General features: G+C 36.9%; 2 protein-coding genes and 1 pseudogene across 3 annotated transcripts; 2 read left to right on the plus strand and 1 right to left on the minus strand.

The window, feature by feature from the left end:
- Positions 1-4,152: 4,152 nt before the first annotated feature.
- Positions 4,153-6,976, plus strand: LOC120015985 (plant cysteine oxidase 2-like). 2 transcript variants are annotated; one of them, XM_038868526.1, is made up of 6 exons: positions 4,153-4,431; positions 4,526-4,818; positions 5,644-5,762; positions 5,835-5,991; positions 6,251-6,469; positions 6,567-6,976. In XM_038868526.1, exons 2-6 carry the CDS (start codon positions 4,554-4,556, stop codon positions 6,689-6,691), a joined length of 885 nt encoding a protein of 294 aa, XP_038724454.1. In that variant the 5' UTR covers positions 4,153-4,431; positions 4,526-4,553; the 3' UTR covers positions 6,692-6,976. The 2 variants fall into 2 exon arrangements, with proteins under 2 accessions (XP_038724454.1, XP_038724453.1); XM_038868525.1 differs by having other exon boundaries at positions 4,154-4,419.
- A 4,354-nt stretch (positions 6,977-11,330) lies between these two features.
- LOC119980008 (ubiquitin-conjugating enzyme E2 2-like) lies at positions 11,331-15,227 on the plus strand. Its single transcript, XM_038822649.1, has 6 exons — positions 11,331-11,487; positions 11,972-12,105; positions 12,325-12,350; positions 13,093-13,182; positions 13,610-13,698; positions 14,789-15,227. Exons 2-6 carry the CDS (start codon positions 11,981-11,983, stop codon positions 14,915-14,917), a joined length of 459 nt encoding a protein of 152 aa, XP_038678577.1. The 5' UTR covers positions 11,331-11,487; positions 11,972-11,980; the 3' UTR covers positions 14,918-15,227.
- A 1,206-nt stretch (positions 15,228-16,433) lies between these two features.
- LOC119980144 lies at positions 16,434-19,705 on the minus strand (annotated as a pseudogene).

Raw genomic sequence — 19,705 nt, forward strand, 5'->3', positions numbered from 1 at the left:
CACAATCTGTTTTTTTTTTTTCTTCTTTTTTTAATTAAATAAAATTATGAAATTATTCATAATGGGCTCTTTCTGAATTGGGCTCATTGATTTGGATTTAAATTGAAGCCCATTAATTGTCACAGTCCAAGGCCTCCAAGTGCAAAAGCTCAGCCCTTTTTGTCTCTCTTGTCAATTGGGCTCTTAGCCTCTTACTAGTAAGAGTGGCATAGCCCAGGCCCTTTTCTTCTTCTTTTTTATGATTTATGATTTTCCAAACATGACCTAATGACCTATAAGGCTATAATAGGCCTGGTCCAGCTGGACTAAGGCTTCTGAATTTCGATTTTAAATGAAGGCCCATACTCTGTTCGAAAGCCCAAAATCTCGGCCTGTTATGTTTCTCTTGTGATATGGGCTCTCAATGGATGTGGCCTAGCCTAGGAGATGTGCGTACCATATTGTCAATTTGTCATCCATAAAATGAAGATGACTTACAAAACAATGATGTAAGATGCTGCCACGTCACAGAAGTTCCATGCCAACCGTTAAATGTATGATCTACGCCACTTTATACTTTTTGACGAGTTATATTGAACTCTGAAGTCTGAATATATATAGAGTAGCTCACAAGCCAATAATAGTATGATATTATCCGCTCTAGGCCGAAACCCTCACCGATATGTTCCTTCAGGCATAATGTCTTCGCTTAAACCCATAAAATCAATCGTGTTGTGTTAGGTTTTAGGTTGTAGAAAATCCTTATCTATTAACCGCTACTCTCTTTATTTACTTTACCGATGTGGGATCTCATCACACGACTACACGAGCAGTCTCCAAATCCAAATATCCTTAACCACACATTTTTGTTATTAAGATTTAAGACTAGGAGGGGGGAAAGGTATGACAAAAGAATGGTGTCCACGTCATGGCAGTCTTGTAGTTGTAGATATGGTATTTATGGGAGGTAGGTATACGTATATGCATATTTCTTCAACTTTGGTAGCTTCCTATCGTATTTGGTAAGCCACCGCATGCCTTGAGATCTGATATCATCATCTTTACAGTTTACACACGTAGCTCACCAATAACTGCCAACTGCCTCATTCTTAACGGTCTCTCAGTTTTCCTTTTTTTTTTTTTTTTCTAAGTTTATTGTGACCCATGACTCCATAGCCATAGGTGTGCGTGATATCATTATCATACGTGGATGGTTATCACTTCTAACTAATTCTTTTCTGTTTTGAACATCATTCATAAATTTGTATTTCATTGAAATTGAATATTGAACAAATATATGTCTAATTCAACTAATGTCAACCGAGTCACTTTTCATTGATATCACTTGTAATTAATTCATTATGCAAATAACGTCGACAATACTTGATTGGTGAGTTGAGAATATTTTGGGACAAGTATCTTGACCTATTTGGTGATTATGAGCGTGCATCGTCTATCCATAACTCACTGATATTTTTTGAAATAGATAGAATTTGTGAATGGTAATTACTTCCTTCAATTGACATTGACAGATGGTAATCCGATGCCTCCTATTATGATTCAGTGGTTTAGATACATGTATAATTATGCGAACAAATGGGTCACTCCGTATAGAGAATAACTTGCAACATACATTAAATGTACCCCCTAATATGCATTGATGTGATATAATAAGTTTGCTTTAATTAATTAATGGGGGTGAAAAAACTAATTTTTGAAATAAGAATCAAATGTCAAATCAGATACAATTCGAAATAATCAAATATCAAATCATATATAAATTAATATTAAAAAAATTAAAATCAAAAAGTGGGGTGTGGGATTATTATTTTTAGGGGGTGGGAATAATATTTCTTATAACGCATTTGGATGCATATATCGCATTGATTCACTTATATATATCAGGTCCGTTTGGTGCACCACATATGGTTTTTCAACAATAAATGGTTATCTGCAACCAAACGGCATTTTATTGGTCCAAATACCGAGACTTTTTCTTAACAACATATTGTCATTTTTGAAATTGTCCCATTTTGGATCATTTTCAAACACTTTCGGCACCATTTTTCAATTATGTCATCCGTTTTTTATTGAACTACCTAAAATACCCCTAATCAACACTCACTCAACAATAAATTTAAATATGATTATTTATATAAAAATTTAAAAAACCCAAACAGGTTAAAAAGCTTAAAGAAGTTATTTAAAAAATATATAATACCCTTACACATAATTTACATAATAATTTTAACTGTAAATATGCTATCAATAATAATACAACCAAATATTTATCAATATTTTAAGAATCATATTTGTAATCATTTATTATCACTATTTATTATCTATAATATATATTATTGTCAAAATTATCTATGGAACGCACCATAATCATGACAGTAAGCTTATTGATAAGTTATTTGAAACCTGGAGTGGTCGTTGAGCACGCATAGGAATTATTATATGGGATTTCCATCTGCCAAAAAGTCCATACACTTATCTTTCAATTACAAGTGTACCTTCGGGGACATCCGATAAAATCTTTTCAATTACAACGTCAGAGGTTGGTTCCCTGCCCACTTAGTCAATAAGTTTGAAATGTTCATGGCAAGTTACACAGGGTGAGCATGATTACTATAATCTTGCTTAGTCAACAAGTTTGAAATGTTCATGGCAAGTTACGTCGGGGGAGCATCATGTATATCACGAAAATTAGTCGTATCGCTAACATTTTCGTACATAACCGATCATAACAGTATTACGTTGTCTAATTACATTGAATTTCGTTATTACTTTTTTAATTACATGTTATCACTGAATTTGTTAGAGATACGTAGCGATATCGTGTATATTATATTTGAATTGAAGTGATTTTCATGGGGGCCATTTTGAGATTCAGATGGAAACATCCAAAACCCATCCCTCTCACCTTTGTGTGTGTTTTGTGGGAAAATGAATTGTTCTTAACAGCAATCATACGCTTAGAAACAAAGATTTTGTCTTAATTCAATAATGCATAAAAATAGACAAGTGAGCACGCAATTCTTGATTGGCAAAAGAGGATGGGGACAAGGATAAGTATATATGTATCTATAGCTAAACTGCAGGTGTCAATAAAGATAAAGATTTAAGTGTAAGAGACCCATATACATGACTCTCCTTTCTCATGCATGCAGGTATATATCAACACCAACCCTGCTTTTATGATCTTCAGTTGTTTCTCTATATGGGTTTATTCGTAACTGCAAAATACTTTTGATTTTCAATTTTGCCCTCTCCTCTGGCTTGCCTAAATTTTGTATTTTTGAAGTAAAAAACTTTGTTAAATTAATAAACTGCAAGGAGAAAAAAGAGAGAATCTTGGGTTTTTATTTATACTCATTCTGTATTGTATTTTATACAAAACCTAAAAGCTATATTGCAATTGTACCCCTTAACAACATATTAATAGCATGATGATCGCAGTGATTTGACATAAGTAGATGTTGGAAGTTGTCGTAGAGTGAATATCTCGATTTAATATTTGTACATGTTATAAATATATCTTATAATCAATATAATTCGAATTTCCTTTTATTTGTCATTATGCCTAGCCCCTCATGTACCGTACAATGTGTCTCTAATGACTAGAATTTCTGAATCCGTCATTGTTACACCTCAACACAATTGTTATGAAATATATTAAATTTTTATTGTTATAAACTTCCCAAAACTAAGATGAGCCACAAGTAGAAATACAAAAGAGAGTGGTGAATGCATTAAAAAAGAAGAAGTTATTACAATTAAATTGATTACCTCTAGGGTTCTTATGAAACAAATATACTAACATATCATAACAAAGCATGAAAATACAATATTACAAATTTACTGCCAAAATAGGGAAATTCTCAAAACAGCTGGCTTAAACTGCAATTTTAGAAGAAAAAAGTCCAAATAAATGAAGAAGAGTTAAAAAGGAAGAAGATTTTAGGGTGTAAATAGAAATTCAAGAAATAGAAATGTCAGAATTTGGAAAGGTAGGGGCATAATAGGTAAGAGAAGACAAAAATGAAGACTTGGATAAAAATCCGCTGTTGGAAGTTTGGAATCGCCCATAGAAAATACAAAGCATGGCCCCTGGTTTTGAGTCTGAAGAAAAAACCAAATGTATTTCCATGCTATCAACCCCAGATCACCCTTTTATACCCCCCAACCACCATCGCATTCATCCACAGAGCTATTACAGAGATGCTTGTTTTCACATCTATGTATTCCTTTTACCTCGCTTTCCGTACAAACAACCCAAATTCCTAAAGAGGAGATTTTTCTTAGCAACTGTCCTTTTTCTATCATACCTTGTATGCTTTTCTTGAAGCCCTTAATCTTAATCTTATCTACCCAGTTGATATTTTTGTATGTTCTTCAATACCCATCTCGGATTTGAGTTGGTCTCCAAAGCTGAAGGTGCAAAATTATGTGGGTTTTGAGATTTTTATGCATTACTCATGTTTTTTTTGGGCCTAGATTCCATCGTTTGTTCTGATAATTAGTGGTTTCTGGAATGTTTTAGGTATTTGTTTGTGGAATTCAGAGGCTGAATGGGGTTTGAAACAAAAAGTAATAAGAGGAACAAGGAGCATTGCCAATTGACTAAGGGTAAACACACCAATTCGAATTCGTTCCCCAATACTACTGCCACCATTTCTGCGAATAGCAGCCTAAGGACGAGTCGGCGACGCAACCGCAAGATGGCCATGACGCCTGTTCAAAGGCTGTTTGAGACGTGCAAGGGGGTGTTCTCCTCCGGTGGACCTGGCATTGTTCCTTCTCCAGAGAGTATCGATAAGCTACGGGTGATTTTGGGTATGTTACTTTATATATATGATCAATGAAAGTTTACCCAATTTTGGTGTTGATTTGTGTTTAGTGTTAAATTTTCCTTTTGTTTTCTTCATGGACAAATTTGAAAAATTAAACTGCATTGAAGGGCTCTCCTATGTTATTTTGTTTGGGATCTCATTTTGGTTGGAATTATAAAGGCTATTCGGCATCAGCCCTAATGTTGGTCTTATTCAAACAATTTGATTTGTTTATATGATATGTTTTCAAAATTGAATATTGGATTGCAATGAAGGGTTCTGACTTCTGAGGCTGTGCTGTTTGGATTTCATAAACAATTCAAGGAAGAGCACTTAATTATGTTGGCCAGATTTGTTCAGCGGCTATAAACATAATTTTGTACTCTCAATTTTTACAGCTAGGTCTGTATGAAAATGCATCATTTGCTGCATAATGTTTCATATTGTAAAGCAAAGTGATTGAATTTTCTTTTTCACTTACTACATATCAAGATGATCTTGAGGTGTTTGAGAAAGGTGATTGAAGATTTATTACAATTTGAACTGCGTCGTCCTTTGTACGTAAATGCCTTGGTGGAAATCTTTCCGGTGCCGGTGCGGTTTCAGACGAAACTATCCCCTTCTCTTCAAGTATAATCATAGGATTTTGTGGTATATAACCATTTACAGAAGTAATCAGTATATGACGGATGGGCATAGAAGCCCTGAATTCCTGGGCAAATGTTATATGTCGGCGGCTGTTGCTTCTAGAATTGTGATGTGAGCTACCCCTGCCTACCCCCTTTTTTTTTCTTTTTCTGGCACTTACAAGCCTCTGTTTTATGTGCAGATGACTTCAAGCCCGGAGATGTTGGCCTAACTCCCAATATGCCATATTTTAGTCCAACCATCGGGCGGAGAACCCCAGCAATTACTTATTTGCACCTCTATGAATGTGACCAATTTTCGGTATGCAACTGTCATATAAAGTATGACGCCAAATTCATAGGCTATGTTTCTCTAATATTTCAATTATTACAGATTGGGATCTTCTGCTTGCCGCCATCAGGTGTCCTGCCTCTCCATAATCACCCCGGAATGACGGTTTTCAGTAAGCTTCTTTTTGGGACATTGCACATCAAGTCGTATGATTGGGTGGCTGATGCACCTTGTGTACCAGCTATGACGAACTCTGAAGGTATATATGCTGTGCTTACATTTGCCGTCGTGCGTTTCATGTTGTAAAAATAAAGTTGTTTAGAGAACTAGAATACTTGTTGGAGAGAGATGTTACTATTTTATTTGATGAAATGTTAAATTTGCCTTGAATCATTCAGACAATCACTCATATCATGTAACAATGTATCTTCTTCGAGCAAAGGACTTCATTTTCTTTTGCTTTTCAATCATGTGCTTGGAAGATAAATTTGCACTGCATAATCTTTTTGCTAATGCAGGAAAGCAACCTGATTTCCGTTTGGCTAAGCTGAAGGTTGACTCTGACTTCACTGCTCCTTGCAACACCTCGATCCTTTATCCTTCTGATGGGGGCAACCTTCATTGCTTCACCGCAGTGACACAGTGTGCAGTGCTTGATGTTCTTGGTCCTCCATACTCCGATCCTGACGGACGACACTGCATGTACTACTACGATTTCCCTTATACCAAGTTCTCAGGTCTGTGTCACTATAATTTCTCAGTCATTGTAGGAACTGAACCATTGTTCTCTTACTCACGAAAAATCCTATCATTTGACTCTCTTCCAAATCTCAGTTAACGGGCTCTCAGTGCCTGAAGAGGAGGAGGAAGGTTATGCGTGGCTTCAAGAGAGGGAGAAACCTGAGGATTTAGCTGTAGTTGGAGCACTGTACAGAGGACCACCGATTGTGGAAAAATGAGCTCAACCATCTCCGCCATCCTCGCCATACCACCACCGCTGAACATACACCATACTTTCAGTGGCACGCGAAGCAGTGGAAGCTTTTCTTTTTTTTGTTTCATGTTTATGTTGGTGCGTTCTTTCTTCTTTGGGAACACAGGCATTCGTTTGGTGACTTTGTTTAGAAAAAATATAGTGTGTCTGTACATAGGAGGAAACAGAACCAAAGTGTTCTAGAAACATTGAAAAGGGGACTTCAATTAGTTCAATGAGAAAGTGCTACAAAGTGTAACTTTTTTTTTGTGAAGACTTTCATCTACACTTTTGTTTTAACTTTTGATTCTTTCTTTCTTTGTTTTTTTTTTTTTTTTTGGATAATTTTAGCTTGTCCTGAGTTGGCATTTGGTGACAACATCGAAGGGAAAATGAAGTTTAATTCGGAGTTTGTTGTTGGAGACATCATTTCCAACATTTGAGGACACTCGTTGGGTGCTTACGACAAGAATTCTTAACGTGGACTTGTTTTGGACACAAAATGTGGGGTCGCACTTAATTGGGGTCAAAGTTGCACGCTTGTTGGGTCATCATCATCGCAAAAGGCCCAACTTGGTAGTAAATTGTTTTAGAGAGGAGAGGGTGAGCTGACGCCTGAATTCTCCTATACGCACTTAAAATAAGAATTTAAATTTTCGACAATTTTTTGAGGGTTTAGTTAAATAAAATGACAAGTGAGAATCACTACTTTAAGTTCCACATGTTTTGACTCAATGGTAAAAACATAAATCTACATTTTACGTCCGTATTTTAAATGCGCATGAGAATATCAACTTGGTCTTGCAACATTTCATGTTGAAACATAGAGTCCGTTTGGTTGTGAGTTGTATATTCAACTCTTGCAATAAGATGATATGAGTTTTTAAACTGTGGAAATGTGAGGTGAATTCCGATGAAAAAAGAGGGTATATGGCGTAAAACTTACTCATCTAGCAATATTTGCACTAATGATGACAGCCCAATAAATCCTCTAACCAATCCCAAGCCTAAGAACAAGCCCAATTATAAGCCCAAGAATAGCATAAGACCAAGCCCATGACAAGACCAAGCCATAGCCAGGCCCAAGATCTAGATCAATCCAAGCCCGCTTTGATTAATATTGATCCAATCTGTGATTATTTTTTAGGTGGCTTTAGTCACACCCCGTGTTTTTACAAAGACACCCCAGTTTATCAGCAACCCAATTTTTTTTAAAATTTTCTAATGGCACCCAAAGTACAAAAAAAAATAGAAAATTTAGGAATACACCCCATGCCCATAACAGTGATCAAAAAAGGGGATTAGTTGCATTACCATTCAAAAACAAAGTATGCAATTCATTAGTTAGTGCATGCTTAGCAAAATAAAAAAAAAAAAATGACACCAAATGCAGCTAGTTACATGATTCCCAGAACAATAAAGATCAAAACAGAGTCATATTTGAAGACAAAAAAAAAAAAAAAAACAGAACATGATCAACCCACATTTACAATAGACAGAGACACACTTGATCAGTCAATGACCTCAACAGTGGCCATACTTGTCTTCCTTGCAGCTATGATGCTCCTAAACTTGTCTATCCTGTTAGTGTACTGTGTTAGCCAATGCCTAGCTCTTGTATGCCGATGATCAAGCCACATCTTTGAGACAGGTGGTATTGGTGAATCATCAACTAATTTCACTCTAACAAAATGAGATCCATTGATATAGTCGATTGTGAGTATATCTTTGCTGGCCTCAAATGATGGTGGATCCCCTTAGTGGCAGAAAAGTCAGACATTGTACTTCTGATATGTGAACTACTGGAACATTATAGCAGGATGCAATAACATTGCCCATGTTAGGCATGGTCATCCAATGCCTCATATCAGCATAACTATCTAAACAATCAACAGAATCTATAAGTTCATCAGAGGATGTCAATGGAGATAGTACCTTGTTGTATTCATCACGATGTTTCTTCAGCTCTTCCAAAAGATCAATACGTACATTCTTCCAACCATCATCACCTAAACCAAGAAAGTTGGCAATTACTCTATATCCACAATTTCCATCTCCTGGAACATCAGTTATATGTGTAATGTGTGGACGAATAAATTCTGGAAATCGTGTGACCCAATTAGCAGTATTAGGCTTCTTGGTTCGATGCACTTTGAGCTTCATACTACTGCCAACTTGAGACTGTTGTGTTGCTTGAACATCTTCAATGACATGACTCTCTAAAATATGTTCAAATTCAGAAGGTTCACGCTTGGTAGAGACAGGATTTGTAAACCTACGCTTCTTAGCATGCTGTTTCCTGCCCCTCACATCAACCTTCTTCTTTGGCTCTAATGCATCTGTCAATACAGGTTCTGCAAGTACTTGTAGTTGTTTCTTCAATTCAAGTTTCTGCGCAGTAGTTGCATCTCTGAATCTCTTGTTTATTGCTTCCATCTCTGTGTCTATTGTCACCACCTGGTTTGAATCATTAACATACTTATTTAAATTCAATTTCTTCCACAGGTTGTGGACATCACTAATAGATATGCTTATGCCATCTAAGAGACAAGCTCCAATCATATGTGCACAAGGCAAGCCAAGAGTGAGTAAGTTCTTGTGATTGCAAGCAGCAGGATCCACACCCATCTTCTGAGCAACCATTACTTCTGATTCTATTTTCACCAAGGCAGCTGTTGATACTACTCCAACTAGGTTCTTGTACAAGTGATTTCTGAATCTAAGTGGCACTCTTGTCAACCATTACTTCTGATTCCTAGGTGCAGGTGTTGATCAATCCAGGCAGAAACAAATAACTCCTTATACTTGCACAACCAGGACTCTGTCACATAAGTTAAGGCAGCTGGCCATGCCTTGAATTTCTGAATTAACAATGTCATATTGTTGTCGTACTCCAAACAATTAGCAGAGTGCATCAATTTAGCAAAATGTGCCATAAAATCATCAAAATCAGCTTTGATTTTAAAAAACCCTATACATTTACTGAAAACATTTCTCTCAATATGAACACGACACAACATTCTCTTTGCAAGAGGGAATACCTGCCTTACAGCATTCAGTAGAGCAAGCTCACGGTCCATAACAAACACACCTGGAAGCTCCTCTTCATCAAAAGTTCCTTGAGACAGTTGAGAGCCCATTCATAATTTTCTTCCTTCTCTGAATGCATATAACAGAATGCCAAAGCAAATGTCTTATCTGTGGAAGTTGCCCCAACTATTTCAAGCAACGGCAATCAATACTTGTTCGTCTTGTACGTACAATCTAGCATATATACGTATGGAATGGCCAAGTTAATTGAAGGAGGGTATGCCCAAAATAAATCTTGTACCTCATTCGTAGTAGGATCGCTACAATGCTTAGTCACATACCCAAGCTCTGTCAATCTCTTGCAATTGTTGCATATGCGTTCTCCCACATAATTCCTTGATCTTCAACAAGCTTCTGGCATTGTAGATTGTCCTCAAAGTAGAGGCATTTGTTTTGTCATTCAACTTAATTTGATTAAGGATTGCTCTGCTTTTCACTCATGTCTTGCCAAGCCTTTCCACAATATCCTTCTCTTCTTCATTCAGCCTCCCAACAAAGCTATGACCCTCTCCTGACTTCATTAATTCATGATTGTGATGACCATTCGTGACATCTAACTCCCATGTTTTTGTATCCCTGTCCACCATCTGAGCTTTCAGCCTGAACGGACAGTCACATTTCTTGGTTGACGACCTCCGTCTCTTTACAACTCTCTTCCCCTTCTCCTTCGCAACTGGTTTTGCCCTATACTTGCCACTCCTCTCACACCCAAATATAACCCTAGGATTCCTACTGACATCATTAACATTCGAACGCAGGACAACAACCACCACACCATTCGAATGCCCAATTTTCCTAACCCATTCTATCACCATTTCTTTACTTTCGAAAGTCAAATCTGTGGTGAAGAACCAAGATGTGTCATTGTCTTGTTCTGTATCAAGATATTTGTTCTCTACATCTCCCTCCAGTTCCTCGTTCGCAACCTCTTCTTCAACAAAGTCATCATCATCCTGCAAAACCCATATGAAGAAACCCTAAGCCCTAAACAGCTCACCACAACCCATTGTTTGAACAATATCAAAGAAACAAATCGAAAACTCACCATTGCAGCGGGAGCTTCTTCGTCCGTGGTAGATCGTCTCTGTCGTCCTTCTCGTTCTCGTAGCTCCCCTGTTCAGAGCATTCTAGAGTATTGAACGAAGTGGGATGTTTAGAGCCTCCACTAGCTCAAAATATCCCTGGTCAATGCAAAGTCAGACTAAGTCGGGGTGTCTTTGTAAAAAAGCGGGGTGTGACTAATGATGACAGCCCAATAAATCCTCTAACCAATCCCAAGCCTAAGAACAAGCCCAATTATAAGCCCAAGAATAGCATAAGACCAAGCCCATGACAAGACCAAGCCATAGCCAGGCCCAATAATAGGCCCAAGATCTAGATCAATCCAAGCCCGCTTTGATTTAATATTGATCCAATCTGTGATTATTCTTTAAACACGATCAGATCCAAACGAAAAAAGAATGGAAAGGGCGGCCCAACGAAAGATTCGATGTTGATAACGCAGCGTAGCCATAGCCATAGCAATGTAGAGACCACGTCACCTGAAGTAGGCTTCTGTGGCCGCACCAGCGTATAATTCACGCAATTTGCAAGTCTGCGATACAGACACTTCTCTACCTCGCGAAGGCGCACCTGAGGTACTCCATTCTCGGTCAAACCCTAGCTCCACTCGCCGCCCTCGTGTCCTCTCAGGTAACACCGATAATACCTCTGAGCTTTTCGTGGTGAACGTGCTTGTGCATCTTTGTTTGTATCTCGATTTTGTGTAGTTATCTTGTTTGATTGGATTGCAATTGAGATTTTGATACGGAGAGGTTTTAATTGTTAGCTGTACCTGTTCTATTCGAAGATTTTGTGCTGTTGCTTGTTTTAGGTCTTGAAAATGATTGATGTTTTGTTGGTTATCTGCGCTCGGTTTGGATTCTTAGAGAGTGAAGGATTGATGAGCAATTTTGGATATGCGACGTTCAGTTATGTGGTAGTAGTGGAAACAGATCTGTCGGGATCAGCTTTATGGATCAGAATTCTTGTTTCCTAGACTGTGACTAGTTTTTTTCTTTAGTATTTATCAGATTTAGCTAGTGTTTTGTTGATTGACTTGAATAGTGTTTGTAATAATGAATTTCTTAGTTGTAATTTGAAACTTTTATTGTTTCTGTATATGTTGAATGTGTAGTCGGGGAGGATGTCAACTCCAGCTAAGAAAAGACTGATGAGGGATTTCAAGAGGTTGCAGCAGGATCCTCCTGCTGGCATCAGTGGCGCACCCCATGACAACAATATAATGCTCTGGAATGCTGTGATATTTGGGTATACTTCCATTTCTAATTCTTTCCTATGTCCTTTATCCTATATCTACTTTTTTACCCCAAATAATTGGGGGGTTAAGACTCAGAAAATGATGATGATTGTTTTCCATATCTCTGTGTTTTTTTTAATGCTGTTATACTACTTTTTCATGGATTGATATGTTCCACACAACTTTGGCTGACTTTATATCTTTCTTTCTATTTCTTGGCTATGATGCAGTCCTGATGACACTCCTTGGGATGGAGGTGAGTCAATAATTGCTGTTATGATCTTGATTAGAGAAAAGATTATGATCTAAGTTTCTGATTACTTGCTTATAGTGCTGGCATTAACTTGTTGATCTCGCTCCTTGTGTTTAACCTTCCAAACATTGCCTTTTGTATTGTCTTTACTTCTTGACTATAATTTGGCTTGAGTTGTCATGTTGAAATGGAATAGCCTATGATGAGGCTTTTTGGTTGAATGCTTTCGTATCATACAGTTACTTGTAAGCTGTAATGGACTTAATTGAATGAGGTTGGCGCAGTTGACGTTTTAATATGTGGTATTAATTTTGAGAGCAGCATTTACATGCTATCATTTTTTATTTACTTATTAAATATCTACTTATACTGTGTTGCAATTATGCAGTTTAACTGGGAAAAAACACCAGATGTAAATGTATAGCTATTTCCATCATGATTTTCAAAAAAGTCATCACAGATGATCAAATGTCATTTTATTTCATGCTTCCTATTATTTATTGGAATGTGTCGCTGTTGCACTCTGGTTCAAAGTTCAAACAATATGCATAGAATGTCTTTAGTAGTGCAGTAATTGGTGATGTGATGAAACTGATGATTGTTATCTCGTCAGACATTATTTTGGTTAGGTCTTACCTGGAATGGGAATCAGTTTTATGTAGTCCTCGCTCCCAGCATTATAGCTGTTAGTCTAATCTGGTGTTTACTTCCAATGTTTTTTTTTTTGCTCTTTTGAACTTTTCAGGAACGTTTAAGTTGACTCTTCAGTTCTCAGAGGATTACCCAAACAAGCCGCCGGTAGTGCGATTTGTTTCTCGAATGTTCCACCCAAACAGTATGTTGGACTAATTTTTTTTTGGTAGTTCCTTTTAGAAGCTTGATCTTCACCTGTTGCTTGGTGAATTGTTTCATTGGTTCCTTTTTCTTTATCACCTACACGTTTGTTTCTCTCATGATGTTTCCTAGAAGTCATGAAGATATCCTGTTATTGACATGTTTTCATCTATTTGCTTTGGTGTCATTTTTGGAAACAGGAATTATATTGTATCTTATAAATTTGTGTCCTTGTTTTTAAGGCATCCTTTTTTAGTTAATATATCTCTTTGTGGGGACATTCTGTGATTCCTGTATTTTTTATTTTCATTTATTGCAAAAAGGACACTGCAGATTTCCCTGAAATTTCTGATTCCAATGCCTTTATCTTTATCTTTCCCTGGCTTGAGAATTTTATAATTCCTGTACTTTTTTGTTCTCTTTCCCAGTCTATGCAGATGGAAGTATCTGTTTGGATATTTTACAGAACCAGTGGAGTCCAATTTATGATGTTGCTGCTATACTCACTTCGATTCAGGTATCTTAGTGTTCAATTCATTGATAGATCGTTCATAAATTCTGAATTGAACGAAAATCATACTATATATATATATATATATATATATATATATATATCATCTCTTGATCTCTCTCCCACACACACCATTTTTTGTGTGAAAAAAGAAGAGGGGATTGTTAGGGGGCGGGCCTCTTTGTTGGGGTGATGGGTTGGTTTGAGGATAGTGGGTCGGTCTATCCATTCCCCCTGATACTAATTCTCTGTCGAATGTTGTCATATTTTATATGATTACAAACCACTTTTAAGACATTACTGTTTTTGATTTGTTGAGCAGATGGTTATACAAGAAGTTGTACATAATCTTATTGTCATGAACTTGTGATCATAATTCTATGTCAAATAAACTACTTTTAATCCATTCTTCAATTAAGGAATACGTAATCATTAATAGCATAATTATTTTGCATGATAGATGATATGCTTTTATAAGAAGATCAAAACCCAATCTTGGGTGTCTTGGTGTCAAATTCTCCATTCTGAGATTGCTTATTCTGTAGCTTCTGGTTCTCAGTGCCTTCCTATCTATTATCCTTTTGTCCTCTCTCTATTGCACATAGAAGAGGTATTTATTTCCTTGAAAAAAATAGTATTCTTTTGGTCTTGTCTGACTCTCTCTCTTATTTTTCCTACGAGATTCTGAGAACCTTGTTGGTTGATGTTGATTTTATGGCTTTCAAGAATATAACGCCCGTTGTATGAACAGGAATATACTATTTTTTTTTTTTATCTGCAATCGTATGCAAATATGCTTTCCTCTCTTTTGCTCTCTTCTGGATTTCATGCATGGAAAGAGCACATCAAGCATTTAGGCTCAGAAGATAAAACCAAGCAACTTTCAAGTCTATATAATTCTGGCAGTATCTGACTTTATTTTATCCAGCAAAATGCATGAGAGATTTATAGAAAATATTTTATGTGACTGTGTCTTAGTTGAACATGGTTTGGTTGCATGATAGATTGGCAGGGACAAAAACATAGACTCTCATTTACATTTGATGCCAAACAATTTTTATAAAAATATAAAGCCTTTATTTCTCTCTATTTGCAGTCGCTTCTATGTGACCCAAACCCAAACTCACCGGCTAATTCAGAGGCAGCAAGGATGTTTAGTGAGAACAAGAGGGAGTACAACCGGAAAGTGCGTGAAATTGTTGAGCTGAGCTGGACAGCTGACTGACTATCTCTTCCTTTCTAGCATGATTGGAGGAGGTTGAAAGTAATTTGTTGGGGGTTGCTCCTCCTCCCGGTTGCGTTGTCCTCAACAGCTTTCCACATTTGTAATCTCATTGTAACTTGAGATAATTTCATGTGCTTGGCTGGGATGTCGAATGTTCTTTATTTTGTTGTAGCACAGACTTATATATTGGTCCTTTCTGACTAAATGTATATAAGGTATTGAGCTAAAAACTGGTGAAAAACTTTGTACCAACGGGTTTGTCACGTCTATTTTTCAATGGAAGGTTGGACGTCTGCCTTTTATGATGTCAGATGCATGTTTACTTGGCTAAGCATCGACCAGATGATGAATGCCACTCTTTGGATTGCTAAGGCTTATTCTGAATGTGATGCTTTAGGTTGAAAGTTGTAAAGTTTGGCATTTCCATTTGAGGAGAGGACTGCAAGTCTGCGGTTGTGAGCATACCTTGTTAAGGCTATGGTATGGTTGAGCATCCACAATGAGATGATTTTGAAGTACTTGAGATGATACTTTATTGATAAGTTAAGTGTTAGATGTTCACAATGGGTATAATGGAGTGTATTTTAATTACTTGAAATGTTACTTTTTTGATAAGTATAGCGTCACATGCACACAACGGGTGAAAAATGACATTTGAAAATTTAGTTGTGGAAAAATGATACTTGAGAGTTGGAGTATGTATATAGTTGATGAATAGTGAAGAGAGAGATGATGAAAAGGAAGAAAGATGTAATGAAAAGGAAGAGAGAGGTGACGAAAAGGAAGAGAGAGAAATGAAAAGAAAGAGAGAGATGATGTAAAAGAAGAGAGAGAACGATAAAAAGGAAAAGAGAGAAAATAAAGAAAATGAGTATGAAGTGTTGGAATGTATGGAGTGTTGATGAATAGTGTATATTATGAGATTCACTCATCCAATTAAATTGTGCCACGCAGAATAGATGAGAAGAGAGAGAATGATTTTGGAGTGCTGGATATTTGGTGCGCCACTATGGATGCTTAAGCCTTACCTTAAATTTCCTTAACTAGTACTTGTTTGGTTTCTATCGTAGCTTTGAAAATAAGTCACTAATTGGAGGTGAGTTCTGTGATACAGGTTTTACGTACAAGTCAATCAGTTTTCATGAATGAATATGATCTACCTAGTACATTTATGATTAGCTTCCTTCAGCAAAAGACATCATAACTTCCTCGTTCAGCAGTTGTCGGTGGTGTTAGTGTTATACGGTGTCGTCCAGTAGTGTCTGACGATATCTGATTTAGTTTTAGTGTTTGTGTTTTTCTTTTTTTCTTAGTCCTATAGGCTATATTCTATATTTATGGTGGCCCGAGTGCCCACGAACCTCAATTACTTAATTTATTGGGTAAATTAATATAATCAGGTCTATCACATTTAAAAAAAAAAAAAGACATCATAACTCTCTTATTATTATTATTATTATTTTTCATTACAAGCTGTCCAATATTTTGTAGGGCCACACATATATATACGTTTTTCTTGAAGAAGTAACATCATTAGTTTTGGTATATATGTGGTTTTTCAATAGATACAGAAAGCATAGAGCGAGGTTCCACTTGTGTAGGATGGATTAAGAGATCCCAAATTAACATTATATCCATTTCCAACATATGCACAACCATCGCTCACCGATATCCCTCCATATACTGTAGCTCCTGTTTTGTATGACCAAACAATTTTTCCAGTTATGGCATATGAACGTTGAACCAGCAAAAACAACTCCATTAGCCACCATTTGTGAATCTGTTGGATGGCTTGAGAGTAAAATTGTAGCGATTTGAATTCACTAGGTTTGTGTACACCCTCTTTTCGTCCGTGGCCGATCCCCAGGTTCCTCCCCCGGCCATACCACCAGGTCCAACTTCCTACATTTGAAATGTATCAGTTTAAACTGTTAGGAATGGTCCGACTTAGCTAAGTCAAAAACCCATGTCGGATGTTTAAGGATAACTTGCATGGTGTCGTTCTTGATTATAAAAAAAGAAATTGATATCACAAATTAATGAGTAGTGAAGTGACTTACTGTAGACCAAATGAGGCTGCCATTGTCACGATCCAATGCCCAAGCAAAGCCACTCTTTTGAACAGCAACAACAATGTCTTTCATCCTTCCATGAACAAACACACTCAACATCATTGGTGCCTCACCAAAATCAGCATCTGGGTTGGGTCCAGGCGGACAATTAGGGGTCGAAAGATTGTTACAGGCGAAAAACCAAACATCGTACCCTCCAAGTTGACGATACCATCTAATCTTTCCAGTCTCCAATTCAAGAGCCAGAAATGAGTTTGAGTGATTATCAGGCTCAATGCACTCGTCCGGCTGTGTCGGACTGGTTTGATTGTTCTGCCTTTCTTGACATTCAGTCACCCTTTCTGGCGCGGAGTAGAGGTTTCCGGTGGCAATGTACACAAGGTTTCTATTGATGTCAATTGATGGACTACTACCCCAAATTGCTGCTCCTGCATATCCTCCTCTCCGGCCTTGATTACTAGGAAGCATGTAGGTTTGCCATATAATCCCACCCGTCCGGACATCTAGTTTGGCTTAGCTGCCTATGAATGTTCAACATTGTTCAATGGTTGCACCTTCTTCTAGAGATGAAGCACCCACATAGAAACTCCTGATAAATAAAATATAAAATATAGGAATGAGAATTACAAAGATTGTCATGTTAACTGCAAGACAAAAAAAAAAGGAGTATAGGGTACACAATAAACGAAATGATTATATCGAGCCACTAGTTAAAGTGATAAGGATGCTCTATATCGTCTTGATGATCAGAGTTCGATCCGTTTCAAAAAATAAACGAAATTATTGACTTAGTTATATGATAAATTACTTGACTTACAACGATTGATAATTATGAGATATCCAGAAAAAAGTCAATGGATCTAACAGAAATAAATTTAGGTTTAATTTTGAAATGGTCCAAGTCGCGAAAGTTGAATTTCTAACTATGATGTAAGCAAGCTTCTATATAAAACATTATTACATTAAATACACATATATTATAGTCATCACTACATCATTATATGTAGAAGATTCATCATTTCTATTGATTTATATCTTCATTAGTATTTAAAGAAAAATATATTTAATTTGTTTACCCTCCCAAGAAAATAAAAAAATCCGGCTCATAAATGTCAATATTGAATTCTCACATCGATCAGGCATAATCCAACCTGGTGGCTTATAAGCAAAGCTCAATTCCTCTTATATTATAGACGCATTTTCATTTGTTTAAGTACCAATGCATGATGATGGCCTATAAAGAACAAATTCATGCGTGCATGTGGCATAGAACGGATAATATCTTTAATGCGTTTGGACCGAGAATTTCAATAATAAATATTTACCATTTAAGGGTTGGGGACAAACTGACATTCAGTATAAAGAGACAAAAATTAATGGTACATGCTATATATATATATATAATATTTTTTCACTTGTGAAGCAAAAGTGTGAACTAACTTTGTCAACATGTTTTTCAACCATAGATGCGGCGGGTCTCACAGCAAATGTGTGGCCCGGTCTAATTTTGTTGTTGATTCATATTTTTGGTTCTCATACATGTGAGAATGGCTATATATACATATATGTACATCTACTGATCTAAGCATGAATTAACTATGATGAAGAAAGTACTAACCCATTGTAATAAGTTCCGGACATGGTGACAACACTTGAAGGATGTTTGTCAAGTTGGGTCATCCAGACAAGCTTCCCTGTTAACATTTCAAGAGCAATAACAACACAAGGTGCATATAATCCAACAATAACAAGGTCTTCTGCTATTGTCGGAGTTGATCTTGATACCGTCGAATTCACTCCCCGAATAAAACCAGGTGCATTAATCCCAGTAACTTCAGACACATTTTTCTTCCAAACAAGAGATCCATCCGATGCTTTAACCGCGTAGATGTTCCCGTTCCAGCTCGGAAAATACAAGGTACCATTGAAGATTGCTGGTGTAGCAGTAATATCTCTGCCTGCATAGAACTCCCACTTCAGTTTTAGCTTTGAAGCTGTAATAGGGTTTATCTTTGTTTCCTTGTCTGCATATCTTCTGTTCTTCAAGTCCCCACCATGATTTAGCCAGTTTTGTGAATTTTCCTGTTCAAATTAAACCAATTAGCAACTCCATATATGCATATGCACTTGCAATTAAAAGGCTGTTTGTGCAACCAAACCATGGAGCAATTGGTTATCTCTGGGTTTACGGCGGATGGGATGACGCTAAGATCGGGAGTCGAAGTAGTTGGGATTATTTTTCTGTGGTTTTCCTTGTTTCATGGGTCTGCTCACTTCCTGGAGGGGTTAGGAGTTACATTTCACCTGCATGAGCATCAATCCAGTCTTACTTGTCGTCAGCATGGTGCAGATTATTCTGACATCCAGAGATTTATCCATACTTAACTGTTCGAAAGGCATGGTAACTAGGTGGTTCCACAGTTTAAAAAAGAAGAAAAGAAAAGAAAGAAGAGAAGAGAAGAGAAGAGTGTGTATGAAAACAGATCAAATTTCAGGAGATCATCCACTTGTATTATAAATATACAAGTGTGTAATAAGAGAGAGACTCACACATGGAACTGGATTGGCTGTGATATTGGTAGGATGGTACATGCATAGGAAGAGAACAATAATAAGTGTATAACTACGAATGTGGCATCTATGATGATCAGAAGCCATATTGTTAGTTTTTTTCACAAATTTGTATATTTGAAAGTAAAAACCTTCATTCCTTGTC

The sequence above is a fragment of the Tripterygium wilfordii genome, chromosome 15, assembly GCF_013401445.1.
Source record: "Tripterygium wilfordii isolate XIE 37 chromosome 15, ASM1340144v1, whole genome shotgun sequence".
Lineage (NCBI taxonomy): Eukaryota > Viridiplantae > Streptophyta > Magnoliopsida > Celastrales > Celastraceae > Tripterygium > Tripterygium wilfordii.